Here is a 14,807-nt window from a genome sequence, read left to right as displayed (position 1 = left end):
GATGGGTGCTGATTTTCTTCTCTGCACATATCCAGAGCATGAGTTCTTTTGGTTAAGTCTCTCCTACCCATCCCTCTACAGACCTTGCCTGGGGAGGTGGGGAGGTGGGACCAATAATAAAGGAGAATTTGACTGAGGGGAAAGGGACAGTAATAAAGCCCTGGAAAGCCCAACCCTGATGGATACGTGGGTCCTCTCTCAGATAGAGTTACTGGACACCGTGGCCTTGAACCTCCACCGGATCGACAAGGACGTGCAACGGTGTGACCGAAACTACTGGTATTTCACACCCACCAACTTGGAGAAGCTTCGAAACATCATGTGCAGGTGCTGGCAGTTGGGGGGAGGCTCAGAGGAAGCCAGCATGGGGAGAAGGTAGAGCTCCGAGGCCACGGGCTTGGAGCTTCTATAGTAGAATCTGGGAATGCTCAAGCTAGAGGGAGTCTTAGAGATGATAGAACGGGTCATCTTGTCCAAAGCCCTCACTTTACAGATGAGGAAACAGGCCTCGAGAGAGTAAATGACGTCACAGGAGTAGTAAGTGGCAGAGCTGGGATCGGACCTGATGTCATCTAGTCTAATCACCTCATTTAACAAATGAGGAAACTGAGACCCCATGGTGTTAAATGAAGAGCCCAAGGCCACCAACAAGTTAGTGAGAAAGCTGGGACTGGAACCCGGGTCTCTGCCTCCTAGGCACTGTGCTTTCTTCCCAGGTGGTTTCCTGCTCTGAGAGGTTTGAAGGTGAAAAGAAGGGATCCTAATGGAGGAGGGGTGGCAAGCCTCCCAAATCTCTTCCTTCTATCACAGCCTCTAAGGTTCTGGTTCAGTGGGCAGCCCTGAGCATCTGGAGAGAAGAGGACCCGTGGCATTGGGCAGAGGCCCAACCTGCCAGGGACTAGGTGCTCCCTGGTTTTCAGGGGTGGGGTGGTCAGTCCTTCACTGATCAGCTTCCAGAGACCCAGAGAGCTGGCAGCTCCTAACCCCAAACTGGCCAGCATCTTCTTCCCCTCAGCTCCCCTCCCGCCCCACTCACTTCAGTGGCCACAGCTGACCTAGATTAGCCAGCCCCTCCTCCCTTCACCAGAAGCAACAGAACCTTAGGGCACAGAATAGAAGGAGAGAAGGTGGTTATTTCTTCCCTGGGTGGTGATGATAATGGTTTCTTGTCCTCTTTCTCTTTCTCCTCCTTGTCTTTCTCTTCCTCCAGAAACAAAAATCCCTAGTACAATTCTTGGTACATTGTAGATGCTTAATAATTGCTTATTTGTTAAGTTGATTGTGGGAAACAGAGTGGACCTGAACCTGGGGGTCAGTCTCGTTGACTAATTCTGCTTTCCTGGGCCTCACAGCTATGTATGGGAGCATCTGGATGTGGGCTATGTGCAGGGCATGTGTGACCTGCTGGCACCCCTCATGGTCATCCTCGACAATGGTGAGGGCTCCTGGGAGCCCAGGAGCAGTGGGAGGGAGGGTGGTGACTGGGGCTTGGTACTCAGGGGTCCTGGGTGGAGATGGCAGGGCAGGGCAGGGGATGGGGTTGGTGTCATTTTATGTTACTGGCCACTGAAGCTAGAAAAGATGTAAAGTTGATTCCAGGGCAACTGGGGTTCAACTCTTTGGGTCTCAGTTTCTCATTCTTTTAAGTGTGAATCTGGTCCCTACCTAGTGCCAGCCTCCTGGCACAAGGTTTAGGTGGGAGAGATGATGTTTTGGGCTCAGAGGCCTCAGGCCACAGCGGGGAGATGGCCAAGGCAGTAATGCCCTCCCCCTCACTGGAGGCCCCACCCCCACCCCCCCACTCTCCTATCAGACCAGCTGGCTTATAGCTGCTTCAGTCAACTCATGAAGAGGATGGGCCAAAACTTCCCCAACGGCGGGGCCATGGACACGCACTTTGCCAACATGCGCTCGCTCATCCAGGTAGGTGCCTGCCCCTCAACCGCCTACAGTCCTCATTTGAAGCTGTCACATCCTATATCTCTAGCTGTAGATCAAAAGTCTGTAGAGTGGCAGAGCTTTGAGGGGCCTTACAGATCGTCTAGTTCAGCTTGTTCATGTTCTCAAAGGTCCAGAGGTCCAGGGAGGGGAAGGGGCTTGTCTGAGATCACACAGCTGGGAAAAGAACCCAGGGCTCTGGACTTCCTAATTTAGTTCTCACTGGTCATTGCTACTAAATAATGCGCTCCACTCTCCTTTATAAATGCTACAGCTGCTCTAGTTCCTAGTAAGTTGCTTTGCATGCTGTAGGTAATTAATAAATGTTTGCTAGAATCTTAAGAGGTATGACTAACCTCTCAGTCAGCAATTGTGTATCAAATGCTTTCTGTGTACAACACTCTGGGGATACAGAAATGACAAAAATCATTGTGCAAATATATATATAGGTGAATCTTTTATTTTTTTATTTCCCCCCCAATTTTATTAATTTTATTAATTTATCAACAATCACTTCCATATGCTTTTGAGTTGAAAATTTTTCTCCCCTTTCCTCCCCCCACCCTCCCCAAGACGGCGCACAATCTGATATAGGTTTTACATTTACATTCCTATTAAGCATCTTTTCACATTAGTGAAGTTGTAAGTAAAAATGAAAACCAATAGGAGGAACCATCAGAAAGATGAAACAAAACTCAACAGAAGGTAAAAATAAGTAATAGCGATTCAACTTCCATAGTTCTTTCTTTGGATGTGGACAGCATTTTCCATCCTGAGGCCTCTGGAGATGTCTTAGATCCTTGTGATGCTGAGAAGGGTTCAGTTTAACAATATTAGTCATTGCATAACGTGGCTGTTATTGTGTACAAAGTCCTCTTGGTTCTGCTCACTTCACTCAGCATCAGACCATATAAGTCTTTCCAGGTTTTTCTGAAGTCAGCCTGTTCATCATTTCTTATATGTGCAAATATTTTTAAAAACAGCTTGTAGGCATAATTTGCTTTAATTTTTAAATGTGTTGTAGTAGTAGTCGTGGTGGTGGTGGTAGTAGTAGTAGTGGTAGTAGTAATAGTGGTGGTGGTGGTGGTAGTAGAGGTAATAGTAGTAGCAGTAGTAATCACTAATGTCTAGTTTTCTAAGGTTTGTAAAGTGCTTTACCCATATTATTTGAGATAGGTGATCATTATCTCCATTTTACAGAAGAGGAAACTAAGGCTGATAAAGTTTACATGACTTGTTCAGGGTCACATGTGCATTTATTAAGTACCTACTATGTGCCAGGCATGGTGATAAATGCTATACAAATATTATATCACTTAATCCTTACAACCCTGGGAGGTAGGTACTATCATTATCCCCACTATACATTTGAGGAAACTGAGGCAGATGGAGGTTAAGTGACTTGCCCAGGGTCACAGCCAGTAAGTGCTTAAGGCAGAATTTGAACTCACATCTTCCTGACTCCAAGTCCAATACTTTATCAACTGGGCCACATAAGTGCCTATTTTATTAATGTATTTTGATTTTTATAGCACATTCACATCCCAATAATGCCCCCCAGTACCCTCCTTTATAAAAGAAAAAAAGATATTATTATTTTATAATTTTTTTATTTAATTATATATCAAACTTGTTAATGAAATGGAGCTGAGGAGGATGGCTTACTGGATGATAGAATCAGATCTAAAAAAAATCTTAATAAGTGTGTGAACTAGGCTGAATAACTGAAATAATAAGTAATGAGATGAATAAGTAATAAGATTAAATAATAAATAATAAGATTAAATTTGTGGGGATAGATATCAAGAATGAAACTTGGATTCAGAAAAATCAACTTCATAAATATAGGGTGGGGGAGGCAAAGTTAGACAGCAGATGTTCTGAGAAAGATCTGTGAGTCTTAATGGACTGCAAGCTCAAGGTGAGTCAGCAATGTGATGGGGCAAGGGAAAAAGTCATTGTGATCTCCACTGAGATAGCCTTCAGGAACGAGATGGTGATTGTCTTCCTGTGGTCAGACCACACCTGGAACATGGGATTAAATTTAGGCCTCTGTGTTTTAAGAAGACATTTGACAAACTGGATGGTATCCAGAAGTTGGTGAGGCCAGGATGGTGAAGGACCTCCTGCATCCATGCCATCTAAGGAGCCGTTGAAGTGACTGGGAAAAGACTCAGAGTGGGGAGAGAAAAAGAGAGACAGAGACAGAATCGTAGGCTGTCTTCAACTATCTGAAGAGTTGTTGGGTGGGAGAAGGCTTAACTTTGTCCTGTTTGGCCCAAGAACGTAGAGGACTAGGTTGACAGAAGCTGAAGAAGCCAATCTAGGCTTGAGATCGGGAAAACCTTGGGCTCCCCAAAGTGGGTGGAGCTGGCTTCAGAGGTGATGGGCTCCCTCTCCTTTGCCATCTTTAAGCAGAGGCTGACAACCACTTGTGAGGACTGCTTTCGGGTCTGGGCTGATCTAGAAGGCCACTGAGATCACTTCTAGTCCTGAAGTCATGATTCAGGGCTTCTGTAATTCGCTTTAATGTTGAAAGGATCTACATTTCATTCCTTCACTTGGGGGTGGTGTTTGCATGTTAGGGGGCAGCAATTGGGAAGTACAATATTACAGGATGGGATTGAATTTCCAAACACCTGCCCAGAGAAGACAAGACGGGGAGGGACAGAGAGGGCAGTGAGAACAGGTGAGACACAGGTAGACTGCCAGGAATGCCACATGGGGCAGCTAGGTGGCACAGTGGATAGAGCACCGGCTCTGGATTCAGGAGGACCTGAGTCCAAATCCAGCCTCAGACATTAACACTAGCTGGGTGACCCTGGGCAAGTCACTTAACCCCATTGACTAGCCAAAAAAACAAAAACAAAATGCCACATGAATATAGAACACCCAGGCAGACAGCGAGGTCAGATATACAGACAGATGGCTTTGAAGGGCTGTCTGAGACCGTGTGCGTTCTGACCAACAGCTCGCAGCCACTTTTTCCTCCCACTCTCCATCTGTTCTTCCTTCTCTTGACCTCTACCCTGTTATCCGTTTCTCCCTCCCTCCATTTCTCCTCCTTCCATCCATCCCTCTCTCCCTTCCAACTATATCTCCCTTCCCATCGCTCCCTTTCCCTTTTTCCTCCTCCCATCCTTTCCCCTTCCCCTCCTCCTCTTCCAGATCCTGGACTCCGAGCTCTTTGAACTGATGCACCAGAATGGAGACTACACTCACTTCTATTTCTGCTATCGATGGTTCCTGCTTGATTTCAAGAGAGGTGAGAGAGGGGGAGAGGTTGGGGTGGGGAGAGGGGAGAAGGGTAGTGAAGGAGAGAGAGACAGAGAAGGATGCAGGGAGAGTGGGAGAAGAGACAGAGAGGAGAGAGACAGAAGGAGGCAGGGACAGTGAGAGAGGAGACAGAGAGAGACAGAAGGAGGCAGGGAGAGTGAGAGAGGAGACAGAGAGGAGAGAGACAGAAGAGGAGGGAGAGTGAGAGAGGAGACAGAGAGAGACAGAAGGAGGCAGGGAGAGTGAGAGAGGAGACAGAGAGAGACAGAAGGAGGCAGGGAGAGTGAGAGAGGAGACAGAGAGGAGAGAGACAGAAGGAGGGAGGGAGAGTGAGAGAGGAGACAGAGAGAGACAGAAGGAGGCAGGGAGAGTGAGAGAGGAGACAGAGAGAGACAGAAGGAGGGAGGGAGAGTGAGAGAGGAGACAGAGAGGAGAGAGACAGAAGGAGGGAGGGAGAGTGAGAGAGGAGACAGAGAGGAGAGAGACAGAAATTGAGACAGAGAGACAAGGATGGGGAAGGGAGAGAGGAAAACAGAGACAAAGGGATGGGGGAAAGAGAAGAGAGAGAGAGTATTGCACAGGGATCTCTCGCTGGGGATGGAACATTGATCAGGGGTGAAGTTAGATGGGGTATGGAAAACAGTTCGGACAGGAAGGTATTACAAAACTCACTATCCTCGTAGGAAAGATTCAAGAAGGCCACCCTTGGGTCTCAGCTTAGGCCTAAGTCACATGGCAGCATAGTATTGGAAATCAGGAGTCCAAAGATCACAGCATTTTTAGGATTTAAAGCTACAAGGAAAAATAAAGAGCATTTAGTCCTGCCCCTCATTTACAAAAATATAATGTTGTCAATATCTTTTGTTTTTAAATTACCTACATTTCAGTTTTTCAATATTTCCCTCTCCCTTCTGAGATAGACATCCTTTATAACAATGAATTTAAAAAGAAAAAAAAACAGTTCAGTAAAACTAAGCAATTCATCCACAAAGTCTGAAAGGAGGGAGGCACTGTCTTCTGTCTCTCCTTTGGAGCCAAGGTTGGTCATTAGAGTTCCACGGCTTTTCAGTGTTGACCATCTTGTAGTTGTTCTTTTCATTTATACCGTTTTCCTGGTTCTAATTACTTCACTTTGCGTCAGTGCATTTAAGTTTTCTCATGCTTCTCCAAATTCTTCACATTCATTGTTCCTTACAGAGCAGTATTTCATTACATACACAGCCCACATTCTCCAGTCAATGGGCATTTACTTTGTTTCTAGTTATTTGCTACTATCATTAAGTGCTGAGTGAATATTTTGGGGTCCATGGGTCAGTTCCTCTCATTTTATTTGTTTGTTAGTCTGACAGTCTATCCATTCATCCATTTTTTGTGTGTGTGTTTGAGACTGAGTTGCCCTCTCTCACCCAGGTGGAAGTACAGTGGCTATTCGCAGCATGATTCCAATGTCGATGGGCATGGAAAGGTTAACCTACTTCATTTTTCCAATCTGGGCTGGTTCACTTTTCTTTAGGCAGCCTGGTATCCTTCCACCCTACCCCACCCCTGTGCCAGGGCACACCAAAATGGTGTCCAGCTTAATACAGACACTGAACCGACTTTAGCCCTTGTGCTGCTCAGAACTCTCAAACTCAAATGATTCACCAACCTCAGCCTCTCTGTCAGCGGCAGGGATCACAGTTGTGTACCCTCACACCTTTCATTTAACAGGTGAGGAAAGTGAAGGGAAGTGACAGAGCCAGAATTAAACCCTAAGATCTCTTTCCCTAAAAGTAGTGCTCGTTCCCCAGTACCACAGGGCCAGAACTCTGGCTTCTTTGGAACTGAGCTTCCAAGAAATTCAGGGCCTCCTTCAAGCACCAATGAGCCCTATTTGCTCAACAGATCTGGTAGGGCATAAATGGGATTGCCCACTTGATGGTAGCCTCAGATGTGAACACAGAATTGTCTTTACTGACTATTGGGCCTCTTTACAGGGTCCTAGGACCGTGTAGTCTTATGTCTCAGGCTTAGGGACGTGTAACTCATCTGCCTTGCCCCAATCTTCCCCGCTACAGAGCTGCTCTATGAAGACGTCTTTGCTGTGTGGGAAGTCATCTGGGCTGCCAGACACATCTCTTCTGAGCACTTTGTCCTGTTCATTGCCTTGGCCCTGGTAGAAGGATATCGGGAGATCATTCGAGATAACAACATGGACTTCACAGACATTATCAAGTTTTTCAATGGTATGAAGCCGGTCAGGGACTATGGGGACCACCAAGACGCAATAGCTGGTGTGTTTTTGTGGGTGGCATAGCAGATGGGTGCTGGCAGCAGAGGCTATAGAGGTCACTGCATCCTCAGGTTATAGGACTCAGGGTTACAAGAGCTTTCTGTGACCATCTGGTCCAACCCCCTCATTTTACAGATGAGGAAACTGAGGCCCAAAGAGGTTAAGTGACTTACAGAGTCATACAGGTCGTGAGTGACAGAGCTGACCTTTGAACCCAGGTCTTTTGACTACAGATCCAGCTGGTTCCAGCTCTAAATCTAGGGTTCCTTCGACTGGCTCCATCAGCTCCCTCCCACTGCTGGCCCCAAGCAGGGAAGCTTCCTGGGAATTCAGATTCAATGTCATATTCTTCTAGACAGGGCAGATAGTCTCCAAGCCTGCTGCGGCCCTGGCACCTGCCTGGCCTAAGAAATAGCCACATGAGGATAGGGCAGTGGGTCCTAACTTGGCTTTGTATCCGCTGCTGCTTTCCTGGCCCTGTCCCCCCCCTCCACCTGTTGGCATGCACTCCCTGCAGAACGAGCAGAACACCATGATGCCCAGGAGATCCTGAGGATAGCCAGGGAGCTGGTCCACAAAGTGCAGACACTGATTGAAAACAAGTGAAGCTGGCAGCGGCTTTGGTGAGAGAAGGTGGAAGAGGAGGCAGCCGTGGCCGACCAGGCACCTCGGGGTCCCGAGAGCTCCAGGCCTCCGCACAGGGCAAGTGGAGAGGGTGGCCCTGTCGGGACTATCAGCGCCCTCCCCCTCCCCACCAACCTGAACCCCAGACCATGTTCCTGAGGCATCTTCCATGTAATGCAGAAAAAATAAGTAATTCAGAGATTAAGAGATCGAGAGACTCCAGGCCTTCCCTTGGGTTGGGCCAGGGCTAGCCTGTGGGACCTGCCTTTGGGACAGAGGGAGGAGTGACTGAGATGTGTAGAGCTCTCTCTGGATCTTGGCTGGGGGCAGCCCACACTGGGGCCCTGAAGTCTCAGGCCTATGACAGACACGCTCTGGGACAACTACCTCCCTTCCAACTCCCACCCCAGCCCCAAAGAAACCCCTTTTGGGGTCACCCTAGGAATAGACAGAGGCCCCAGGTAAGACCACTAGAGGGGGATCCTGCTTGAAAGGTGTCTTGCCCTCAGGGGTCTAGCACATAGAAAGGGATAGAGACCCATGGCTCTCCCAGGGCTTAGAATCTGGCCTGAGATGCCCCTCCTGGATAGAGAGAAGAGACATTCAGGCCAAACTTCAGGATGGCTCTAGAGGCTGCAGGGGGCAACACCCTACCTAATACCCTCTGTTCCTTGTCTCTTCAAAGAAGCTGGGGAGCCCTCCTAGGCATGGTCACACTCCCCCTTTTTCTGGAGGCCAGACTTATACCCTGCTCCACGATAGGGATGGGTGTTGGACCAAGGCTCTCGAGGACTAAGGGTGGGAGAAATTCTGGAGCTACCTTCATGGGTGTCCCCTGAATTTCTGTGGACCCAAGACACTAATGCAGGGAAGATTTGGTAGGGAGGGAGGAATGGGCAGGGCACAGCCTGGAGCTGTCCCATGGTCCTCCAGCATTACTGCCTGTCTGCTTTTATAATCCCTCCACCAACACACCACCTGCTCCAGGCACCAGCCTGTGTGCACACATGTACAAGTGTACCTCCCTTTGCGTATTCAGCTGTCCGTGGTCCTGAAAAATATGTAAAGCAAATCCTCCTGAAGGCTCTAAGGAGAGCTCATTTCTTAAAGGCTCCTAGTGCAAATCCTTTTGTAAGAGCAAAAGCTTGAGCCCCAACCTGCTTGTAAATCCAGATTTCTGTATGTCAGATTTGCTGAAACAGCACTTGCCTGTATGGAGAAGGCACAAGAGGTGGGAGCCCACCCCTCTCAGGGACCCTCCCCCTGGAGCTCCAAAGAAGCCTAGGCTGTTGTCCCAGTGCCCACAGGTGCCTCCTTGCTCCCCTTGAGCCCCACTCCAGAACATCCCCATGGAGTCGTACCAGGATGCTGGATCTTTCCACCTAACCTCACTGCTCTCCCTTGACTTTGCTGCTGCTTGGCCAAGGCATAGGGGGAGGGGGAGGTAGGGAGGCAGAGAAGCTCTAAGGGCATGGCTGGATCACCCCTAAGGTGAGGGAATGGGAAGGGGAATGAGGGAGATTGCCTCTATGTATCAGAGCCTTTCTAAGGCTCTGACTAACTAGCTGAGGCCAGAGCCCATAGCTGGGCACCCCTGGAGTCCTCTGTATTCTCAAGTGCCAACACTGCCCTAGGCTTGGAGGGGACCTGGATCTTGGCCCCCAACACAGCCGATTCTGTAGAATGTAGAGAACCGTGAGCAGGGCTCCTCGGACTTCCCTCCCTCAGGACGCCACCTCAGATCAAGCATCTCTTAATGCCAGGGATAGGATGGGGGCTAGACTCCCCCTGCCTCCAATCGTAGTCTGCCCTCTGGAGGAAGTCCAGGAAGGGCCTCCCTGCCCTTAGCATGCTTACTGTTATTCTGTACCCAGTTTCCTCCTTCTCCATCCTCCCCCCACCTGCAGGAGCCAGGTAGGTCCTGTTAGGTGAGAGGGGCATAGTGAGGGTGCACTTGCCATTTGGGGCCTTCTGGAGTTCCTCTGTGGGCCTGCTGTGTCATTTACTAGAAAAAAGGGGAGATACCTTTGTCTTGGGAGAAGAATGCTATCCCTGGCCTGACCCTCCTCCTCTGCCCCCAGAATCTGCACTGCCTGTTTGGGGGCCTGTCTGCCCCCTCATCCCCTTGTGTGCCGTGGGCCCCACAGCTCCTGCTGGATGTGTGGGTGGCACAGCCATGATGCCGCATGTGCTGCCACGCGCCTGCCTTAGTGACTGGTGTTTGTGAGGAGCGGGAAGGTTGCTTGGTTGGTTCCCTTTTTTTCCCCTGGCTCAGATATTCTAATGCTGTCCATTGTAACAAAACCAATAAACACTGAGTTTGGTGACAGCTGGTGAGTCCGGGGGCTCTCTGTGATCAATGGATTGGGGAGTGGCATGAGCTGGGGTGGGTGGAGGGGCTGACTAGGAAATTGAGCAAAGGAAGGATTTTACAAACTCAGAAGCCCAAGGGAGAGAGCCAGGGTATCCTCAGCTTGAGGAAGTGTGCCAGTCTTTCCTTGGAAGAGATGGAAGGTGAGCATAAGGGTAATTTCAGGTCACAAGACCTTGAAGAGGCAGTGTTGTGAAGAGTGTTGAACTTGGCATCACTGGACCTGTCCACTTACTTCCTGTGTGGCCTAGGGCAAGTCATAACCTCTCTGGACTTCATTTTTGAAGTACCCTTTGAAATCTTTTCCAGTTTGAGATCTCAGAAATATCCGCTGGAGAATCCAGAAATACATCCAGGGGATTGGCTCCAGGCCTACCATTCAAGTAGTGCTGGGAGAGGGGAGGGGGGAGTCTGAGCCAAGCTACACCTTCTGGACCTTGCACAAATCTGGATGCATTCATACACACTCATCCCACATTATTCGGGTCAGCCTGCCCCGGACAAAGGGGACAGAGCTACTGACTAGGATAAATTTTGGAGCTGTCATCCAGGAGCCTCCTCTCCCACCAGCTGGCGGACCAACCATCAGTGCTACCTTGGCACTCAGAAATAAGTTTTCAATCCTAATATAGACCTGGATTTGTCAGATGGCAAGCCCTCCCTAATTCAGGCAGAGTCCAAAGCCCCAGGAAAGCAGGCTAGGAGGGAAGGGATTTGTACCAAGGAATTAACCCCATGACACACTCTTCAAAGCTCCTAGTGACAAGAGGAAGGGGTGAACTGGGGAGGGGGGACAAAGGGACCAGGGGAATGAGAAACCCATCACAGTCTGCAACCTTGGCAGGGGAACTAGTCTCTATGTTCACTGTCCACTATCTCCTTAGCCCCAGAATTGGAATTAGCTGCCCCTAAACATCAGAACAACACTTCTTGCACATTTTTAATTTTGGACCATAGCTGGGATTTCAGGAACTCCCAGTGTGGAAACTCCCCTTACCAATGCAGATATCAGCACCTGCTCTGCAACTAATAACCTTAGTTGCTTAGAGCATAAGTGATTTGCCATCTAGCCTCAATGCCACATGGCTACCTACACAGTAAGTGCTTAATAGATGCTTAAAAGATTGGAGAAGTTGTAACCCCAGTACTGGAAATTAGTGCTGGCCTGTAAGAAATCCACTGTGGAAATCCCAAAAATTCACCAGTGAGCTTAAAACCTTGTCAAATACCATTTCCTCCTCCACTTGATGCTGAGGGCTCCTTCCGTCTACTTCTCCAGCCCCTCTGGGTTATAATTCCTGAATTTTAAAGGAGAGCCCAAATGTTTGTTTCAGGAAGATGTTAGATCTCTGAGTGGTGGAGGAGAGGGCGGAGGGGGGAAGAGCAATTTGTAATTGATGTTTATAACATCTCCCTCATGGCTTGTTGTGAGGTTCACATAAGATGAGAAAGAAAGAAAGAAAGAAAGAAAGAAAGAAGAGAAAGAAAGAAAGAAAGAAAGAAAGAAAGAAAGAAAGAAAGAAAGAAAGAAGAAGAAAGAAAGAAAGAAAGAAAGAAAGAAAGAAAGAAAGAAAGAAAGAAAGAAACAGAAAAGAAAGAAAGAAAGAAAGAAAGAAAGAAAGGAAGAAAGAAAGAAAGAAAGAAAGAAAGAAAGAGAAAGAAAAGAAAGAGGAAGGAAGGAAGGAAAGAGGAAGAAGAAAACCTTTTGAAGACACTGGGATTATAAAAAACTGTAGAGCTGTAAGAGACCTCAGAAGCCACCTTGTCCAACCCCCTCATTTTACAGATGAGGAAACTGAGGTCAAGAGATGACTTGCCCAAAGTTATATACATAGTAAATGATCAAGGCAGGATTTGAACCCAGCTCCTCTGTGTCTAAAGCTAGGGCTCTTTCTAATGCACCAAAATGTCTTTCCTCAAAGTGCACAGTGGTTATGGTGCTCGTTGCTTCTTTCCTCTGCTACCCAAGCTTTTCAGTACAATGATCGGGCTTGCGAGGTGGGGGGAGAGGAATAAAGGTTTTGTGGCAAAGTGAGTTTTTTGGTCCTAACACCATGGCTATATTCAGCACAGCCATAACCAGGGCAGGCAGACAAAGTAATTAGGTGAGCCAGGAAACTACCAGCTGTTCCCCCAGTCAGCATCTTAGTCCCCCCCCCCAAAGGCCCTACTCAAAGTGATCTCTGCAAATACCTGAGGGCATATATAGTACTGCTGCTACTTGCCACAGGTACAGGGAGTACTAGTTTTGACTCTAGCATATTGACCAGAAATTCATCCTTAATTTCTCTACCATTATTTCTTTTGATAATCTGGCCCCATACCTGGGTTAAAAGTTTTTTTGGGCCTTCCCAGGTCCTCAGTAGGTTGTCAACAACCCTTGACTTCCACTATCATCAGTGGTGAAGGGACAGAAGAGAAATGTCTTCCAGAACATCCCCAGCAGGTTTGCAGGGCTCAGTTTCCCTATCTATGAAAGTATGGAGCTGAGCTAGAAGACCCCTAAAAACTCCTTCAAGTTCTGACATACTAGCCCCCTTCCCCAGCTCAGCTGATCAAAAAAGAAGAGTCTTACTAGGAAAAGCTCTACTTGGGAACCATTCTCTGAAGGCCCCCCAGGCCTGTGAAGTGGCTTTGTAGTTCTAAAAACTGTCGATAGGGGGAGACAGTATCTCATAAATGGGCATAGTCCTTGGCGCCCAGACGTGAGATGGAGGACTAAATCTTTTGGTATTGTTTTACCTTTAGGTTTTAGTTTTGGTTTCTCAAAGGGGTGGGGAGAGATGTGAGAAGTAGGATGGGACAGGAGAGTAAAGTCTGGCCGGGGCCCCAAGATGGCCAATCTCTCTATCAGCACAGAAACGAGAGCACAATCGGTGTCTGGAAGTTCGGGATTCAGTTCAGGGTGATATGCAACCAGAATATCCCCTCCCTTATGACACCCAATATTTCCCTTGACATCTTCCCCACCTCTAATGCTGAGATTCAAGCCACAGACCCACCACCTTCCCCAAGCTTCTGAGTCAGCTGGTTTATACCAGACCTGTGGGGAATTGGCTGGGGGCGGGTGAAAGCAACCCACATATGCAACCACCTCTCAGAATCATCCTGTCCCACAGCTGCAGAAATGCCACAGGGGTCCCGACTCCCCATTCCTGGGTTCAGAGAACTAGGGTGACCTGCAGAAAACCACCCAGGATATTTTCTCTCAGACTCTCCCACTGACCTCAGTGGGGAGACAAAACAGCTAACTCATAATTTTTTAACTTGGGAGGGGCTGAGAGGAACAACTCGCTCACCAGGGGTGTAGCCCAGGGGGAGGAAATCTGCCCTGAGATACCAGGAGTTTTCTAGGCTCTTGAAGAGGGAAACATGTCCCAGGTTGAGGCCACCTGCCCCTTGGACACGTGGGGAGAGTGCTGGTGATGCCCTCTAAATTTTCCACCTTGGGGCAAAGCTCTGAAGGTCTGCCCTAGTTACACCCCTGAAGGCAGATGGTGAGCTGAGGATATTATCTTTTCATTATAACCCTGAAGAATTGACATTATTTTCCCACCTCAGCCCCATTCACTTAGAAGCAATCAAGAATATTTGTGACTTAAAGATTTCCATCAGATCCATCTTCTTCTCACCTCTTCACTTCAAGTCTTCCTTTCCTTACCCTCAAACTCAAGGATACCTTTTAATCCCTCCATGGATAAAGAAGTGTCTGGGCCAATTCTCAATCTTCCTCACTTACAACTATCAAACCAGAGTTGTCTCTGCTTGGTTGAGGAAGTCTTAAGATCGAGGGTAGCCAGCTCCATGAAAAATATGGTTAAGATGATACCAAGGAAAGAGAATTCAGACATTTTGATTCTAGTCCCAGCCCTGTTGCTGAATGGCCATGGTACCTACCTTTTGGACCCTAGAGTTTCCTCTTCTAACAAAGGGAATACCTGCTGGTCTGCTTAAAAGGGTGTTTAAAAAGATCATACAAGACAACAGGCACTCACATGTTATGTTTTAAGGTTTTCTCAAAACCAGGAAGACCTGGTTTCAAGTCCTGCCTTCTGACACAAGCTAACTGTATGAGCCTGGCCAAGTCACTTAACCAGACGCTTTGGCAACCAGGACTCTGTGTTGCAGAACAAGCACTAAACTGCATTGCTAGATAGAGCTTCCTCACTTGGAATTTCTCTATGCCAATGAAATCCCAGGTCTGGTTCCTAACCCGATCCCTAAGGTTTACAAAACACTTTCCTTATAACCCAAGGCAGGATGCTGGAGTCAGGAAACCTGGGTTCCATTCCCAGTTACTGCTATTTACTGAGCTTGCAATACCCC

At 48.0% G+C, this 14,807-nt stretch overlaps 1 protein-coding gene across 5 annotated transcripts in view; it reads left to right on the top strand.

The window, feature by feature from the left end:
- SGSM2 (small G protein signaling modulator 2) overlaps window positions 1-14,807 on the top strand; it is an 89,407-nt gene that overhangs the window by 73,932 nt on the left and 668 nt on the right. For 4 of the 5 annotated variants that reach the window (XM_078154759.1, XM_021006960.2, XM_078154758.1 and 1 more), the window contains 6 exons: window positions 203-327; window positions 1,353-1,435; window positions 1,814-1,923; window positions 5,107-5,203; window positions 7,272-7,439; window positions 8,004-10,439. In XM_078154759.1, the coding sequence (XP_078010885.1) occupies window positions 203-327; window positions 1,353-1,435; window positions 1,814-1,923; window positions 5,107-5,203; window positions 7,272-7,439; window positions 8,004-8,092 (672 nt within the window). In that variant the 3' untranslated portion in view covers window positions 8,093-10,439. Of the gene's footprint in view, window positions 1-202; window positions 328-1,352; window positions 1,436-1,813; window positions 1,924-5,106; window positions 5,204-7,271; window positions 7,440-8,003; window positions 10,440-14,807 lie in introns of those variants that run through there. The other variant, XM_021006961.2, reaches the window with a different exon arrangement.

The sequence above is a fragment of the Phascolarctos cinereus genome, unplaced genomic scaffold (genome assembly GCF_003287225.1).
Source record: "Phascolarctos cinereus isolate Bilbo 61053 unplaced genomic scaffold, phaCin_HiC Scaffold_5;HRSCAF=322, whole genome shotgun sequence".
Lineage (NCBI taxonomy): Eukaryota > Metazoa > Chordata > Mammalia > Diprotodontia > Phascolarctidae > Phascolarctos > Phascolarctos cinereus.
This window is presented reverse-complemented; position numbering and strand designations above follow the sequence as displayed.